Below are 15,567 nucleotides of genomic sequence, written 5' to 3'. Positions count from 1 at the left end.
AAGATTTCATCCTAGTCCTTTTGGCATAAAAGACAGGGATACAGATATAACTGAGAATGAGAATGCAGAGCAACAAAGAATTGCTTTGAACAGTAAAAGAAATACCCATCTAATTCTGAATTATATTTGCTGTTCTTGACTGGTAGGTAGTACCCAGTAATTGATTATTATTAAGAATTGTTGCATAGCTTGACATAGCATTGATGACTACTTTGTCAATGTAATAAATGAAGATATTGAATCTGAAAGAATAAATAATTTCACTGTATATATATGTAAAGTAAGTGTAAAAAAATCATGTGGATTTTATCAGAGTTGGGGATAGGGGAATATGTTCACCATCTGGAAAGCAGCAGCAGATTTTTTGAACTGTAAGAACAGAGTAAAGTATGGGCTCAAACCATAAATTTTTTCTGTAAACTGGGATTTCTGTGAAATATTTTTCTTTGAGCTATAATTTCAGAAAATTAGAAGTTTCAAGGGAGAAAAAAATTATGCAATTTTTCTGTAAGAAAAAGTTGAAAACATTGAAAAAACTTAAATAGTGTGGATTTTGTAGATAATGTCATTTGAGTAATAAATGTAGACTTGTCTGAGATAAAGACCTGAGATGCTGAGGTGACACCTTCAGTTTGATGTCCTTCCAAGCTCCATTTCTTCTGCTTTGTATGCTCATTTTATTAACTCTAGTTTAGCTCTAGTTTAGCTCCTTTTATGTACCTTAGGGTCCCACTTCTCATCTTGGTGCGCTGTGTGGGCAGTGCTTGATTTCAGAGGAGCTCTAGTCCTGTTCTGCATGCATCCACCCCTCTCCTTCATTCAGTCAAAGCTGAGCATAGCCTGTCAAGTAACGCTTTAATCATTTCTTCCCAGATTGCTTTCCTGGAAATTTAGAAAGTTTAGTTAGAGATAAATTGAAAGCTGTCAAAAGCAATTTATCTAGTCATAGGTTAATCCATAGGAAAGACTCCAAGTGCTTATTATAAGGAGATTATTAATAAAACCAATTTTGGGTACCCATAGGTTTATTGATTCCAAATTTGAAGCATTTCTAGGTTTTTTGACAGAAAACCAAGTGTTGATCTTGACTAGAGCAGCCTCGCCACTTGCTGCAATTGGTATGTTTGGAATTATGTCATACCCACTTTACATGACACATATGCTATATTTGCCATAAGAATGTAGAAAAAATTGTTAGCAATGATTCACATGAATTCACAGAGGAACATCTGTCTGGTGCAGGAGTTTTCTACCTTGACTTCATCATGTTGCTTCTGTAGGAATGCAGCTGAATAATAGCTGAGACAAGTTTGTTGAATAAGCTATTAAAATCCCAGATGTAAGCATATGCTTTGCATTTTTATGGATCAAAATTGTACTGTTGAGGCTATAAAATTTTGTTTAAAAACTCTTTTCTTGAAATCTGCCTTCAAGTTATTGTAAATGTTTTTCTGGATAGACAAAGAGCCTAAATGCTAGATCACTGTCTATATTAGAATGCAGTGTTCATTTTGTAAAGGAAGATTTAGACTCTTCAGCCTATAGTAGAAAAAAATTATTTCGTAAGATGCTAAGGACAGTTCTTGGAAAGGCAAGTTCTTAATGTTCCTTATTATGGATGGACTATGTAGAAAGTCTATGATTGATTGCTAGGGATTTGACATTAGGTATTAGAAGGCTTGCATGTAAAGGTACCTGAAGGCCATCTTGAAAAAAAATAATACAGACTAACAGTAAGCACTCCAGTGAGAATTCATATGCAGTGAAATAATGGTGGCTTTCTGGTTTTAGGTTAAAGCATTAGTTTTAGCATTAAGTGATGATCTGGTCAATTGACGGAATTGTTTACACAGTTCTATGCATTTGCTTTGGGTCTGAGAGTCAACTGGAATGATCATATTCTTAGGGGAAGGCATACAGAGATTAAAAGATATGGCCTATATGCAAGAGTTGGTGTGACAAGGAATTATTCAGGCAAGCAATTTTATCATCAAGTTTGATTAGGAACTTAGGCAGAAGCCTGAAAAGAGAACCTGCTTCTGTAAAAAATTCCTATTTTGAGAACAAAATGTTTGATAGCATGTGAGCATAAGTATCAATATAACAAAAACATATACTAATAAGGAAAAAAAAATTGAGGAGTTATTTTAAGCAGTGATAAAACCACAAGATTTGAATTTTGTGCCAGTCAGCTATATCCAGAAAGACTGCACACAATTTTTGTGTGTTCAGTGAAGCTTGTTTCTTGGTAGTTTCTGCAATAAATTTGTAATAACTCTTAAGAGATTCTATGTAACATTTAAATTAATTGTAAAAGTACGAGGTTTAATACTTGTTTTATTATTTAATCTTTTGTGTATCAGAAGTTATTTAATTGTTTTATGTGCCAGAGACTTTATTTATCAGAATCCTTCCTGAGTTTAAGGTAATTTGAGGCTGTTTCGTCTTGCAGAGAGGCAAAGCCTAGGCTTTAGAAATAACAAGTAATTGAGTTGATATAACCTGCTCTAGTGACTGATCCATACACTATATTTCCTGCAGGGAAAGATGGGATGAGCCACTCCCTGTCAATACAACTAGCAGAATCCCTCCTGACAACAAACCTAATTAATGGACAATCTAATCCTGAGTCTGCAAACAGGCTTCTAAAATAAAGAATTCTCTCTATTATGTATGAGGACTGACCCCATGTATTCAGTCCTGGCCAGTGCCTTGTCTCCAGATGAGGGCAGTCTTTGATGCCTCAGAGGGTGTTTGAAGTCAAGGATAAAGTTGACACGTTTCCCACATAGAAGTCAGCAGGATGTGTAGTGTTGAAATTATAGTATCTCGTAAATATTGTATTTTAGTATGTAAACTATTCCACTGTGTTGTGATCAAATATACTACTTGGGATTTTCTAAAGGATACAAGTGAGTTAGAATTCAAACTGCTGTAAGTCATCAATAGGATTAGTCCTGGTAGTTCCTGTTGGTTCTTTGGAAAAAGTCACACATGCACCCATCATAAGATTCTGATTTAGACTTTTTAGTCATGTACTTTCTGAATAATCACTGAAGTGGAAACATAGGCTGTCAGGAACAGGGATAGTAAATACTTAGAAGCAAGAGGTTGATGCTTCTGGGGGAAAAAAGATAATTATTTTCTGTAAACAGTAAAAGTGTACAATTACAGTGTGGTAAAGTCTCATAACTGGCATGACCACAACAAAATAGTCTTACAGTCTTTGTCTTCTTAATAATGTAAATCCCAGCAGATGAAATGAAAATTTCTCCTTTATGTAATTTTTTAGTGGAAATAGGTAATTCTTCACTGAAAATGAGATGTAAAGTAACATAATAGGCATTGTAATGTAGTATCTTGCTCTAAGAATTATTATTTCTTTACTATTTTTAAAAAATTTAACTATTTAATTTTAATGTTAATAGCTTTGTTAAATTAGTAGTAAATTTTAAAATGCATAAAATGTTAATAAATTGAAATATTTTGCACCTTCTGTTATAGGTATGAAATTCTAGGTTCAAGTATGAATCTATAGCATCATCTTGCTTTACATAATCAAGGTCTTTAATGCTTGTCTGCTTTTCCCAAACAATCCCACTAGATAGTTAGCTTTTGAGATGTTCAAAACACCCTGATTTTCTTGGTGGTTTCTTTCAACTTTTCACTTTTTGTATCAGTATGAATTCAAAATTAAACTAAAAAATCTTGTATATAAGAGACAGTTGTATTTTTGAACTTTATGCTTTATTAAAATGTAGCAGGAATTCAAGATCTTATGGAGATATTTGAATAAAGTGACAAGACAGATAAGTATTCAATATCCAGTAGATTTCCTAGCTGTCAAAGTACTCTGGATAGCTTTTTAAAAACAAGGCTGCTGGGGAAGTTATATTGAAGGAAAATTGAACATTTTAGAAAATATCCAGATCCAGATATGTGTAGTGGGTGCTTAAATTTTATTCTTTTTCTGCCTCAAATAGGCCATAACCTTTTACTGAATTGCAAATTTTATTTTGTTTGTCAACACTGCAGCACTGCCGCCATGGAATTTGTGTGAGCAAAGAAATGGAGCTGCGCCCTGTAGATGGAGAATGGGGACCATGGGGACCATATAGCTCGTGTTCAAGAACTTGTGGAGGTGGAATCAAGAGCACCACCAGGCTGTGTAATCGACCAGAGTATGTTTTTTTATTGTGTTTTACATTTTTTATTATGTTCTAATGTGTTTTACATTTACATAATGAAGGTATTAGAAAATTATGGATTGGCTCAAAATAAAATAGAGGTATTGTGGGCTGTGCAAATCAGTTTGAATCTCCAACAAAAAATGCTTGTTTCAGCCATGTTTGGAAAGAGATAAGTTTACAGACTTTATTATGCAGAAGACCTTTAGATTACTTATGTCTTTCTGCAATATTATCCATTCGTGCAGATGTCTCTAAAAAATTAGTTTGGCAGGGTCTTTTTTTCTAGGTTTACTCTAACTGTTGAGGTTTCTTTAAACATAAGATGCTTTTTTTGCAGTAAGAACTGCAAAAATAAATACATGTATTCCCTACTAATCTCTTTAGTGAAACACTTGATTTGATTTGATTTAAGGCTTTTCCACAACATCACCACCAGTAACAACCCACAAGGAGCAGTGGTTATAACAGAGGCATTTAAAACTTCCCTTCATAATTAGAAAATTACATTGACTGAATAATTCCATGTGGATTTTGTTCTCTGTAATAAAAGTCAAGGAGAACTTTACCCTTAACTTGTCCAGAAGCGGAACTACAGCTCGTGCCTGAGTAGTTTCAGTGTTTTTCTAGGAAGTCATGTCAGCTTGACGTTATCAGTAGGATAAATGAAATTCAATCAAATGGCTCAGGTCATTTTATTTTCTCTGATGAGTAAGAGGCAGTAGACTAGATTGCCATTCGATAATGCCTTTTTCAGTCTCTTGTGATTGATAGTATCAATTTGCAGTTGATTTATTCTTTTTTTCTTCCCAAAGAACATACGAATTCTGAATTATTTTGTGTCTTGGTTTATAACTGTTAAAATGTATTTTAGACTTTACGGTAAATGGGGCATTTTCCACAATTTCCCTTTTTTATTCTTCTGATCCCCAAAGTGAAACCAATATTAAGAGTACAGAAAAGACTGTGTTAGCTCCTAATTGTCTTCTTTCTTTGTCACTCTGTAAAGTAATAATTTCAAATTACTGAGGGAGGTGCCGCTTGTGTAGAAATATGACTGTAATCTCAGCTAAATTGATAAAAGCATTAAAATTATTAATGCTTTTACTCAGGGTAAATAGTTATAGCTGTAAGAGAAGTAAAAGTAATAATGTATTAATGAACATCCTCAGTGAGATTACCATCTCAGCAACAGTATTTCACAAGGTTTGGGTTTATTTTGGGTATAACTGAATGCACAGTAGAAGCTGAGCATGTGTAAATCAGTTGCACAGCTGCCAGGATGCTTTGTGAGATTTTCCTCTGTAGATCAGTGACTGAGTCCACTTTTTGTGTAAAACAGCAATTTTAGAAAATGAGTGTGTTTTACATTTACTTTTATCTTAGGCCAAGAAATGAAGGAAGGTACTGTGTTGGTCGCAGGATGAAATTTCGGTCATGTAATACTGATTCATGTCCAAAAGGCAAAAAAGATTTTCGGGAGCAACAGTGCTCTGAATTTGATGGTAAACACTTCAATATCAATGGTCTTACCTCTGCTGTTCGCTGGCTTCCAAAGTACAGTGGTAGTAAGTAATCCCACATCTTTTCAATTAACACAATAAAAATGTTATTTTATTTAAACTTTTAAAACAGACAAGAAACCTCTTGGATTTTCTTTCCAGTTGCTATGAAAGATCGCTGTAAACTTTTTTGCCGAGTTTCTGGAACAACTTCCTACTATCAGCTGAAGGACAGAGTTGCTGATGGTACTCCCTGTGGAGCAGAAACCAATGACCTTTGTGTTCAAGGCTTATGCAGGGTATTTAAATCTAAACTTATTAATTATTAAAATCAATTTTAACAGGTGGTAAAGTACATATTCAATATTAATGCAAATCAACGTTACTGAAAATATGGTGTTCTGAGTTCACTTAAGTTGATTTTATTACCTATGAAAATAAAGATCTGGAAATGGAAGCAATTAAGTTAAAAACATATAGTTGAATCTGAAGACCCACAGTCTTGCCTCATTAAGCCTCACACGTGGAAGAGTAAATATTGTTCAAGTGAGCAGTGAGAAACTGATCCAAAATTAGGATAAAGGGAGGAAAGAAGCATGCTGTGAAATTATTAGCATTGCATTTCTGCTACCAAAGAAGTAAATAGAAATAGAAAATCCAAGGGCAAATGGTTTATGTAATTATTATTTTACTATCAAATCAGGAGGAACTGACCCTTAAATCAATTCAGCACTCTGCTTAATAGCAGCTATGGCATTGCCACAAGATTTTGTTGGGAGAAGCAAGGTGCTATAGTTTAACAACTCGACTTTTTTGTAGAGCCTTGTTGAGGTTTTGCTGATTGCAGTGAAATTGAGCAAATTCAGAATGAAGAGGAAATATAGCTTATTTTGATATGGTTCAATAAAGAGGAAATGCCAGAGAATTGTCCTGTTTATCATAGTTCAAAAAGCCCCTGGAAGTTTAAGTAAAGATACATAAACAAAAATTATGCTTATGTTAGTTTAACCAGCACAGTCTGTGTGTATTCCTTTGCTTCTTTTCAGTAATGACAGAGTTTAAATGAATTGATGACCATGTATACATATATATACATACTGCTTTTAGACTTCCAAGACTTTTAATGTAAATATAAATTAAAATTTATAAATTATGTTGATTTTTTAGTACAAATTTTTTATGTACTGTTATGTATTCTTACGCAGATCTTGACATGCGGAATCTGTTGGGATTGCACCACTCTATTTTATCCTTACATTGCAGAATCCAAAACCATTGATGGCTTTTAATGGATTCCCAAGGAAGACTAGATATATATATACAGTGAACAACAATATTTTGGGGTAGTGGGAAGCTTATATTACTTATTTTCATTGTTTTCTGTTGGGCTGAGTGACACTGGGCCTTTTTATTTTTATCATTATTTGTAGCAAGCAGGCTGTGATCACGTTTTGAATTCAAAGGCAAAGAGAGACAAATGTGGAATCTGTGGTGGTGATAATTCTTCATGTAAGACACTTGCAGGTACTTTCAACAGTGCTCATTATGGTAAGGTTTGTTTTGCCTTTTTTTTAATCTTAATGCACACTTCACTATGGCTTAGAAATTATTCTTTACATTTAAGGATTTCAGTGTATGTTCTTTAGGGCCTCTATCAACAAAAATATCTTTGATTTTCAGTCACATTCCATCTCAAGGATACAGAGGCAAGCACTATGACATACTAACTCATTCTAGTGAAAAAAAAATCAATCTCCTCAAAAGTCAAAGCCAAAAATAAAAGAAATTATGAGAGTAAAAGTACTTTGAGAGGATGAATGCTTCCTGCTTTGTACTTTGCATTCTCTGCTCTGAAACTTTGCAGCTGAACATATCCCAATGTCTCATTTTGGTTGTGCAAAGAGATAGAAAGAAGTTTCTGTTGTGAGCAGTTGATGAGGTTCCTTTTCTCCTAGAGTGAAAAATACAGCCTATGAAATGTGACCCTTCTCCTTCCAGAGAACAGGGGTAACAATATTTATGTTTTTTCCTCCTCATTGACAAGTAGTGAATGAGAAAGTTCTGAATAACCCTGGTATTTCTTATTGATTTGATTTAGTTTCTCTACAAGAGCTACTGATAGTTCTTCTATATGTAGTCTTTTCTGTGAAGTGTGTAGAGACTACTGTGTGAGTGTAGCAGTGCAGTTAAGTAGTTAGAGCTTAGAACATAAGGACAGAAGTCTCCAGGTTAATATCTGCCTAGAGGCTCCTTCCTACACTTCACTAGTTGAAAGAGACCACAAGTGAAGTGAAAATGATACCTGGAGAGCTGCCAAATAGGATCTTCATGGAACAAAGGGATTGAGGAAAGTATGCCAAGTATCCTGAAAGTATGCTGGATTTTCTTTTCCCCTAGCAGAAGGCACAGATGCATTGAAAATTACCAAAAAATTTATACAACTACCTGTCCCATACAATGACATGTATTTTTTCTTGTGTCTGTCCTAAGAAGATGCTTATAGATACATGAATTTTGTCACTCACGCATTTGTTACAAGTCAAGTGACCATAATGTGAAACTGCCATTATGCAAATAAGGTCAAGACTATCACTCTGATTTAATGACTTCCCATTGTCACAGACTTTTTTGCTTCAAATTGAACTCGAAGGGGAAAAAAGCCCCCATGTTTTGGGATGAGGAAAGCCTTGAGTTATTATTTGGTTTTCTAGTGAGTGAAATGTTTTAAATTATGTTCATATTCTTATTATAGCATATAAGAGATAATACTGAGTTATACCAATGAACAGTATGCTGAACATTTGGGATTATCACGGGGTGTGCTCAAGTAGGAATACAGCCATGCAAACAATAAATTGTATTTAGCTGATCACTAAAACTCTCATGTCCATGGGAGGTCTAAGACATCCCTTGGCAAATGACTGAAGATATTGTCTGAGGAAATACAATTTTGAAAAAAAATTCTGAATTAGGGTCACCAGCTAAATATGTTGATATGCACTTGATCTTTTAACTTCATTTGGTTCCCTTTCAAACTAAAATGAGCCATTTTACTAAGGCAGAACTTGGAATTGAGAATAGCAGCCCGTGGTGTGTGCTTACAGTCATACAGTTACGATGTTGTCAGTAACTGTGTAAACAGTAGTAAAGAAATAATCAAAAATCCATTACAGAAAAACACTAATTTACTTGGCTTCCATTTTAGGAGATGGTAATCTAATTATGTACGCATTATTACTATATTGGCTGTTATTATTGCATCAAATTAGAGTATCTGAGGCTTTCCTGGACAATGGTCATTCTCAGCATCCTAGTGTGTGATTTATTCTCTTTGTGTATCCTTGACAACATGCTATGCAGTTTTGTTTATAGTTTCCTCCTGTATTTTTTCTTCTTTCATTCTGTTACCTCAAAGACAAAGTCTTCAGTGTCTGAGATGAGGGGCTTTTTAAACTGTGTTTTGGTTTTCTTCCCAGAATGTTGAAAGATTGGCCCAACCCTGTATTTATTCCGAGCATGCATCTTGTCAGTTTCTAATTGCAGTGCTGCCCCCAGCTGGTAAATGTGATGGACCTGTAATTAGATTAAATCTTCATTTAAATGCATGGCATAGTTTTAATAGATTAAAAGCACTAGGAAGTTAATGAATTATTAAATTTGTCATGGCCTAACCCCAGCTGGAACCACACAGCCAGTCAGTCACTACCTCCCAATGGGATGGGAGAAAGAACTGGAAGAATATAAGTGAGAAAATTCAGATGGTTCAGATAAAGACAGTTTAATAGGTAAAGCAAAAGCCATGCACACCAAGGAAAGCAAGAATCGGTTCACCATTTCCCGTGGGCAGGCAGGTGTCCAGCCAGGAAAGCACGGCTGTGTCATGCAAAATTGTGAATTGGGAAGACAAATGCCATCACTCTGAACATTCCCCCCTTCCTTCTTCCCTCAGTTTTATATGCCCAGCATGATGCCATATGGTCTGGGATATCCCTGTGGTCAGCTGGGGTCCATCTGTATGCCCTCACAACTCCTTGTGCACCCCCAGCCTCCTCACTGATGGAGTGGGGTGAGAGGCAGAAAAGGCCCTGACTCTGTAAGCTCTGCTCAGCAATAACCAGAACATCCCTGAATTATCAACATTTTCCAGGACAAATCCAAAACACAGCCGCAACCAGCTATTATGAAGAAAACTAACTCTATCCCAGTCAAACCCAGTACAAAATGAAAAGGAAATTGCCATTTAAATTTTTACCCGCAGAGGTGCATCAACTAAAGCCACAGTAATATTGTTAAACACAGTGAAATAAGTGGAAAAATTATCAAAATTTTTATTAATACCTCACATTACATGTTTATATTTGTTAGTTGTTTCCAGTGTTTGCTGTACTCGGTTTTTCTCAGCTGTAAGTATTTCGAATTCATGGTTAGCATCTGTGAGAAACATGTCTGGACTTTTTAACCTAGATTTATGTGCAGCATGATTTTTAAAAAGTAGATCTTGATGCACATTATTTTGTTACCTCGTGGCAAGGCTGCCATAATATTACTTGGAGATACTGCAAGAAATGGTGACTCATTTGTGAAGCATTTGTATTTTGAAGGGAGTGCACTCAATATTTTAAGCAGAAGAAGGTGAATCAAGCATGGCTAGTTTAACAGCTGTATCTACCTATGCATATGACCTGCAACACTCCAATATTATCCTAGTATTTAGGATTCATTCTTTAGCATGCTGGAATTCTCTTGGAGAGAAAATCTCGTAAAGAGGGAATGGAGATATTTCCTGTTAAGTGACTTACCCAGATTTCTGTAGAAGTTTACATTGTGACCAGTCACAGTGTTTCCCAAGTCTCTCTTGATATACTTGACTGCCTTCTAGAGTAGTTCTGCTCTGTAGGAATTCTTCTGAATAGATTGAGCTTATGTTAGTGGTGAAGAATTGAATTCACATATCTGAACACAGAACGTAACATGTGAAGGCATTCAGAGGCATTGGTTGTCTCTAGTGCACTGTAGGGTTTTGTGAATGAAAATTTATTTTCATATGTACTAATACTTGACTATTTTTGTATATAATTTATTTGCAGGTTACAATGTTGTAGTAAATATTCCCAAAGGAGCAACAAACATTGATATTCAACAGCACAGCTACTCAGGAAAACCAGAGGATGACAACTACCTTGGTAAAAGCCTCCTGTGTACAACATGGATGAAGGGGTTTTGTGCTTTTGACAGAGATCTGCTCTGGATGTATATTATGAGAAATCTGATAAAGACATTGGAGAAAATATCTAATTGTTTTGTAAATTCATTTGTCTGGGTCTGTCTGTAAATCAGTAATATGTTAAGGTTTCTAGTTCTTAGATGAGTGTGTTCATTTATCAGAGAATAAGAATTATAACAGCTTGCATCATTTTGTCAATTCTTTACTTTGTTGTCACGATGGACTGCCACAAGTGAGCTCAGGAATAAAGCAGGTATTTGTTGTTTTAAATCTTGGAAGCATTTACTTTGTTTATGAACAAAACAGTCTGACCATCAGCAAACTTACCAGTTGTCTCACTTTCTCTTTTTCTATTATGTCTGGGACGTAAAGAGTATAAAGGTTGTTGTGTGCTGATAGATTTGCAAGTGTGTGTAGGCAACAAAGAACTCATAAGTACCTCCTACCAAAAATCTTGGTTGTTCTATTTCACAGTAGTTACATTGTATCTGAAGTGCTTGAAAAAATATTGAAGCATGTTTGCCTGCTGTCTCTTCTTCCATTGTCATCCTAGCCAACAAACTTCAGAATTCTCAGAATGTTTTCCTTGTCACCTGCTGCCCAGAAGCAACCTTTTCCCCCCTGACATTAGCTTCCATTTCAAATGTAGTAATGCCTGAATAGCATCATGTACTACAAATTTTACCTTATTTAAAAAATGTTTAATTTGTCATTAATCTTTATTATTGCAGATAGGTCATTGTGTTAAATTACTATCACAAATGCTTAATAATTTATTTTTATTTTCAAATTTACTTTTAAAACCCACTTCACTAGAAGTAGCTATAGCAAATACAAGGATGTGGGCTGTAGAATAGGGCAGAAATACCAATAACTACTGTTTCCTCCTGCAGTGGCAGAACCTAGTCAAATTTAAAAGTTAGGACTGCAGTCAGCAATTCAGCAGAAAAAATATTATTTAATTGCTATAATGCAGAGAAAATGCATGACTTAGAAAATCCATGACCACTGCTCAGGTGAAAGGTACTGACCATTAGGGTTGAATTTATTAATTTGAACTCTTTGATATAACTTTTTACATTGACTACAATAAAGCTATGTGTTGGTGAGGTTTAATTGATAGAACCTTTTAACTAAATAGATTTCCAATATTTTATTTCACTTGCAGCTTTATCAGATGCCCACGGAAATTTTATCTTGAATGGAAATTTTGTTGTAAGCATGTCAAAAAGAGAAATCAATGTACAAGGAGCCATTTTCGAGTACAGTGGTTCGAACAATACCATAGAACGAATTAACAGCACTGATAAAGTCGAAGAAGAACTAACCTTACAGGTGCATGTTTACTTTTCTCAGAAGTTTGAAAATTTCCTACATGATCATTGTGTTCATAATTTTATATTCAGATTCACTGAAAAACAGCTATTATTTTATCTCAATCAAGGTTTTGTGTGTAGGGAATTTATACAACCCTGATGTGCGTTATTCATTCAATGTCCCGATAGAAGATGGAAGTGATCTGTTTGCATGGGATCCTTATGGACCCTGGCAAGATTGCAGCAGGATGTGCCAAGGTACTGTGAAGTATTTTTTTCACCAGAACCAAAGATCTGATGGGATTTAGGAAGGGACTCATCTTAAGTTCTCTGACTTTTCACCATTACTTGTAAGGGAGAGACTTGTTACCCTCAGTATCCTTCAAGTTCACAGAGCCTTTAAGGACAGAACAGCTTCTGATTTTTTTTGGCTATTTTTACTACTTAGCCAGTACAATTCTATATTCAAACCTACATTTGGAGAGATAGGAGCAGTTTATTAAAAAGCAATTGGATCAAATCTAATATATTCTTATAAAGTGGTATTGTATGTCTATTAATATTCATTAGGCTTCCATTATACCACTTCCAGGTGATCACTGATTTGTCTGGTGTCTTTCATACTCATTTATTTGTCTTTTTTTGATTATCTGCTAAATGGGACGATGCTGTTTAAAGATATATTTGACTATTTTAAGCTGTTACACTCTAGGCCATTCCAGTATAAAAATAAAGCCACAGCATTTATGAAATGTGTATATATAAAAGTGTATGTACACAGATTTTTGACAAATACTCTTCTTAGTGGGTGCTAAAAAAGCCTGAAAATATGTAATGATGAGTTTCTTCTGGTTGTATACATGCTCATGTTCTAGAGAAGCAGAATAGCTGTCAACTGAGGTATTTCTCCCAGAACTCCAGATCTTTTAGGTGATCAATTTTTCTGCTTCTTTAAGGGAAAGGACCACAATGTCTAAGTTAACATGGTGGTTTAGGAAATATGTTAATTAGCAGAACATACATGATGTGCTTGGAATACTTAGCCTGATGAGTAAATAGACTGTTGCACTTTTGTAGTTCTCTGGAAGTTGATATCCTGTGAGACCACTCTAGGACAGCTGAGAGGTGGGGAAGGTAATTGGGAAAGGTTATTCTCCACCTGGAATGTAGTGAGCTGCACAAAGGAGTGTGTTTATGCAGTATCTGCAGTGTACAGCAATTTGTGTTAATGGGGCATCTCAGTTCCTCGCTGATGAATGGAACCCATAAGGCAGTCTTTCTTATTTTAGCCCTTTATTTACTTCTTCTGATGCTTTTTGAAGGTATTCGAAGAAGAAGAATGACATGTATACGTAGAACTGATGGTGTGGTAGTGTCTGATCAAAGATGTGAACTTCTACCCACTGTACCAAGTGTCTTCGAGCAGTGTAATACAGACTGTGAATTAAGGTAAAAAAAGGTTCCTAACTGATGGAGTTATTGTGGTCTTATGTGGTTTTATTGATTGGCATTAAAACAAGGTAATTCAGATTGCTTTATCCTCTGTCCCTTCATCCCTGTCTACCTTCCTCATTCTTCCCATCTCTCCTTGTTTTCCTTAAATCTGTTGGTGTAGTGGCTTTACACATGATATTTACACCTTTTGTAAACTCACATACATGATATTTACACCTTTTATCAAGTCCACATAGAAGTAGGGTCTTTTCTAATTTTTATTGGTAAATTACAAAATCTCTTGTTAGAATTGTGAATCTGTTCTATATATTCTGGCACAAAAACTTGTATTGCTGCATTAAATACATTTTCCACCAGAATTGTATCCACAACTGGAAATAATTTGAAACAGAATGGTGTTTTTGCAGTCCAAGATAGCCCACACTGAAATATTCAGATGATGAAGAGTTAGAATTATAGCTTACATTTTTCAAAGTCACCTAGGAGATTAAGATAAGAAATCCTTTAAATTTAAAAAATTTCTTTTAAGCCTATGAGTCAAATTCTTTTATATTGCTTTCAAAATCCAGTCATGAGATAGGGTTTACAGTTTTATTTGTTCCCTAAAATGCATATCTGTATTTACATTATGATTCTTGGTACATTCTTTGAGCTTTCTGTAACAGTTTGTCATTTTAGGTGGCACAGTGTTGGCAAAAGTGACTGTACATCAAAGTGTGGCCCAGGACATCGGTCTGTTGCGATCCACTGCATGAAATACTCTATTGCAAGAGGACTCAGTGCTCCAGTGGAGGATAAGTACTGTGCTGATCAGCAGAAACCACCAGCCAGAGAGCCTTGCCATGGTGACTGTACGTTAAGAAGTTTGCACTACACAGAATGGTCAGAGGTACAGATTTAAAACTTTGTAATTGTACCATTACAGTTCTGGTTAGCATTCACACAAAATTTTTAATCCTCTGTATGTTCTTACTTTAGTAACTAAGAGGAAACAATGTTTGACAAGTACAGATATGTAGAATCATCTGATACCAGCCTTTATATTTCAGCAACTTCCTTATATTTTTATAAGAATGGGCAGCTTGTTTGCAGCCTGGTTTTGGATGTTAGCAGCAAAGATCTGGTAATTAAAGGTGTATATTTTATTTGCTTAATAATTTAATTCTGTACTATTTTGATTTTGTTCTTTGTTAGAGCTTTATCTTGGAGCTATTATATAAAGTGCTGAATTTATCTCAAACGAACATATTAGCATTCTGTGGATTAAATGGAGGACACTTTTGTCAAGTGCAATCCTGAACATCTTTTTACCTTTAAGACTGGTAATGTGTTTTGGCCTGGTTTTATTGTCTTGTTTCCTGTTTCATAACTATGCAGTGTTCCAGGAGCTGTGCAAGAGGTGTCAGAACCAGAGAAGCTTTTTGTATGAACAACTTGGGACGTCATCTTCCTGACAGAGAATGCCAGCAACTTCCAAGGGTTGTAACACAGAGCTGCAATGAATTCTTATGTCCAAGCTGGTCTGTTACTGACTGGAGTGAGGTAATGAAACTTTGTAAAACTTAAAGTACATTTGATCCTGGTCATCAGTATTAAAATAAGCTGCATTAAGTGCTTAGGGGTTTTGTTTTATATTTTGGGCCACATGGTTATGAAAGTTTTTAAGTCCTATGATTTGTCTGATACACATCACACATCTATGACTGGCATGAGAACTTCTGTAAAACACTCCTAGAATTTATATTCTCCTTGATTTTGTTACATTAAAATGAGGTAGTGAAGATATGTAAAGTAAATATATTTGTAGTAATTTGCATACCTTCCTTTTTTATGAAGCAATGACAACTATACAGCCAACTGTTTAATAGAATTGTAATAATTTT

General features: G+C 35.1%; 1 protein-coding gene across 1 annotated transcript in view; it reads left to right on the top strand.

Moving 5' to 3' along the window:
- The window catches only part of ADAMTS20 (ADAM metallopeptidase with thrombospondin type 1 motif 20), an 84,850-nt gene that overhangs the window by 35,391 nt on the left and 33,892 nt on the right, over positions 1 to 15,567 (top strand). The window contains exons 12-21 of the mRNA XM_054274800.1: positions 4,036 to 4,181; positions 5,574 to 5,755; positions 5,852 to 5,988; positions 7,120 to 7,237; positions 10,777 to 10,872; positions 12,082 to 12,248; positions 12,358 to 12,487; positions 13,552 to 13,678; positions 14,363 to 14,573; positions 15,062 to 15,226. Of these exons, the coding sequence (XP_054130775.1) occupies positions 4,036 to 4,181; positions 5,574 to 5,755; positions 5,852 to 5,988; positions 7,120 to 7,237; positions 10,777 to 10,872; positions 12,082 to 12,248; positions 12,358 to 12,487; positions 13,552 to 13,678; positions 14,363 to 14,573; positions 15,062 to 15,226 (1,479 nt within the window). The remainder of the gene's footprint in view (positions 1 to 4,035; positions 4,182 to 5,573; positions 5,756 to 5,851; positions 5,989 to 7,119; positions 7,238 to 10,776; positions 10,873 to 12,081; positions 12,249 to 12,357; positions 12,488 to 13,551; positions 13,679 to 14,362; positions 14,574 to 15,061; positions 15,227 to 15,567) is intronic.

Source organism: Melozone crissalis, unplaced genomic scaffold (genome assembly GCF_028551555.1).
Source record: "Melozone crissalis strain CALT ecotype California unplaced genomic scaffold, PUWL_Pcris_2 ptg000004l_1, whole genome shotgun sequence".
NCBI lineage: Eukaryota > Metazoa > Chordata > Aves > Passeriformes > Passerellidae > Melozone > Melozone crissalis.
This window is presented reverse-complemented; position numbering and strand designations above follow the sequence as displayed.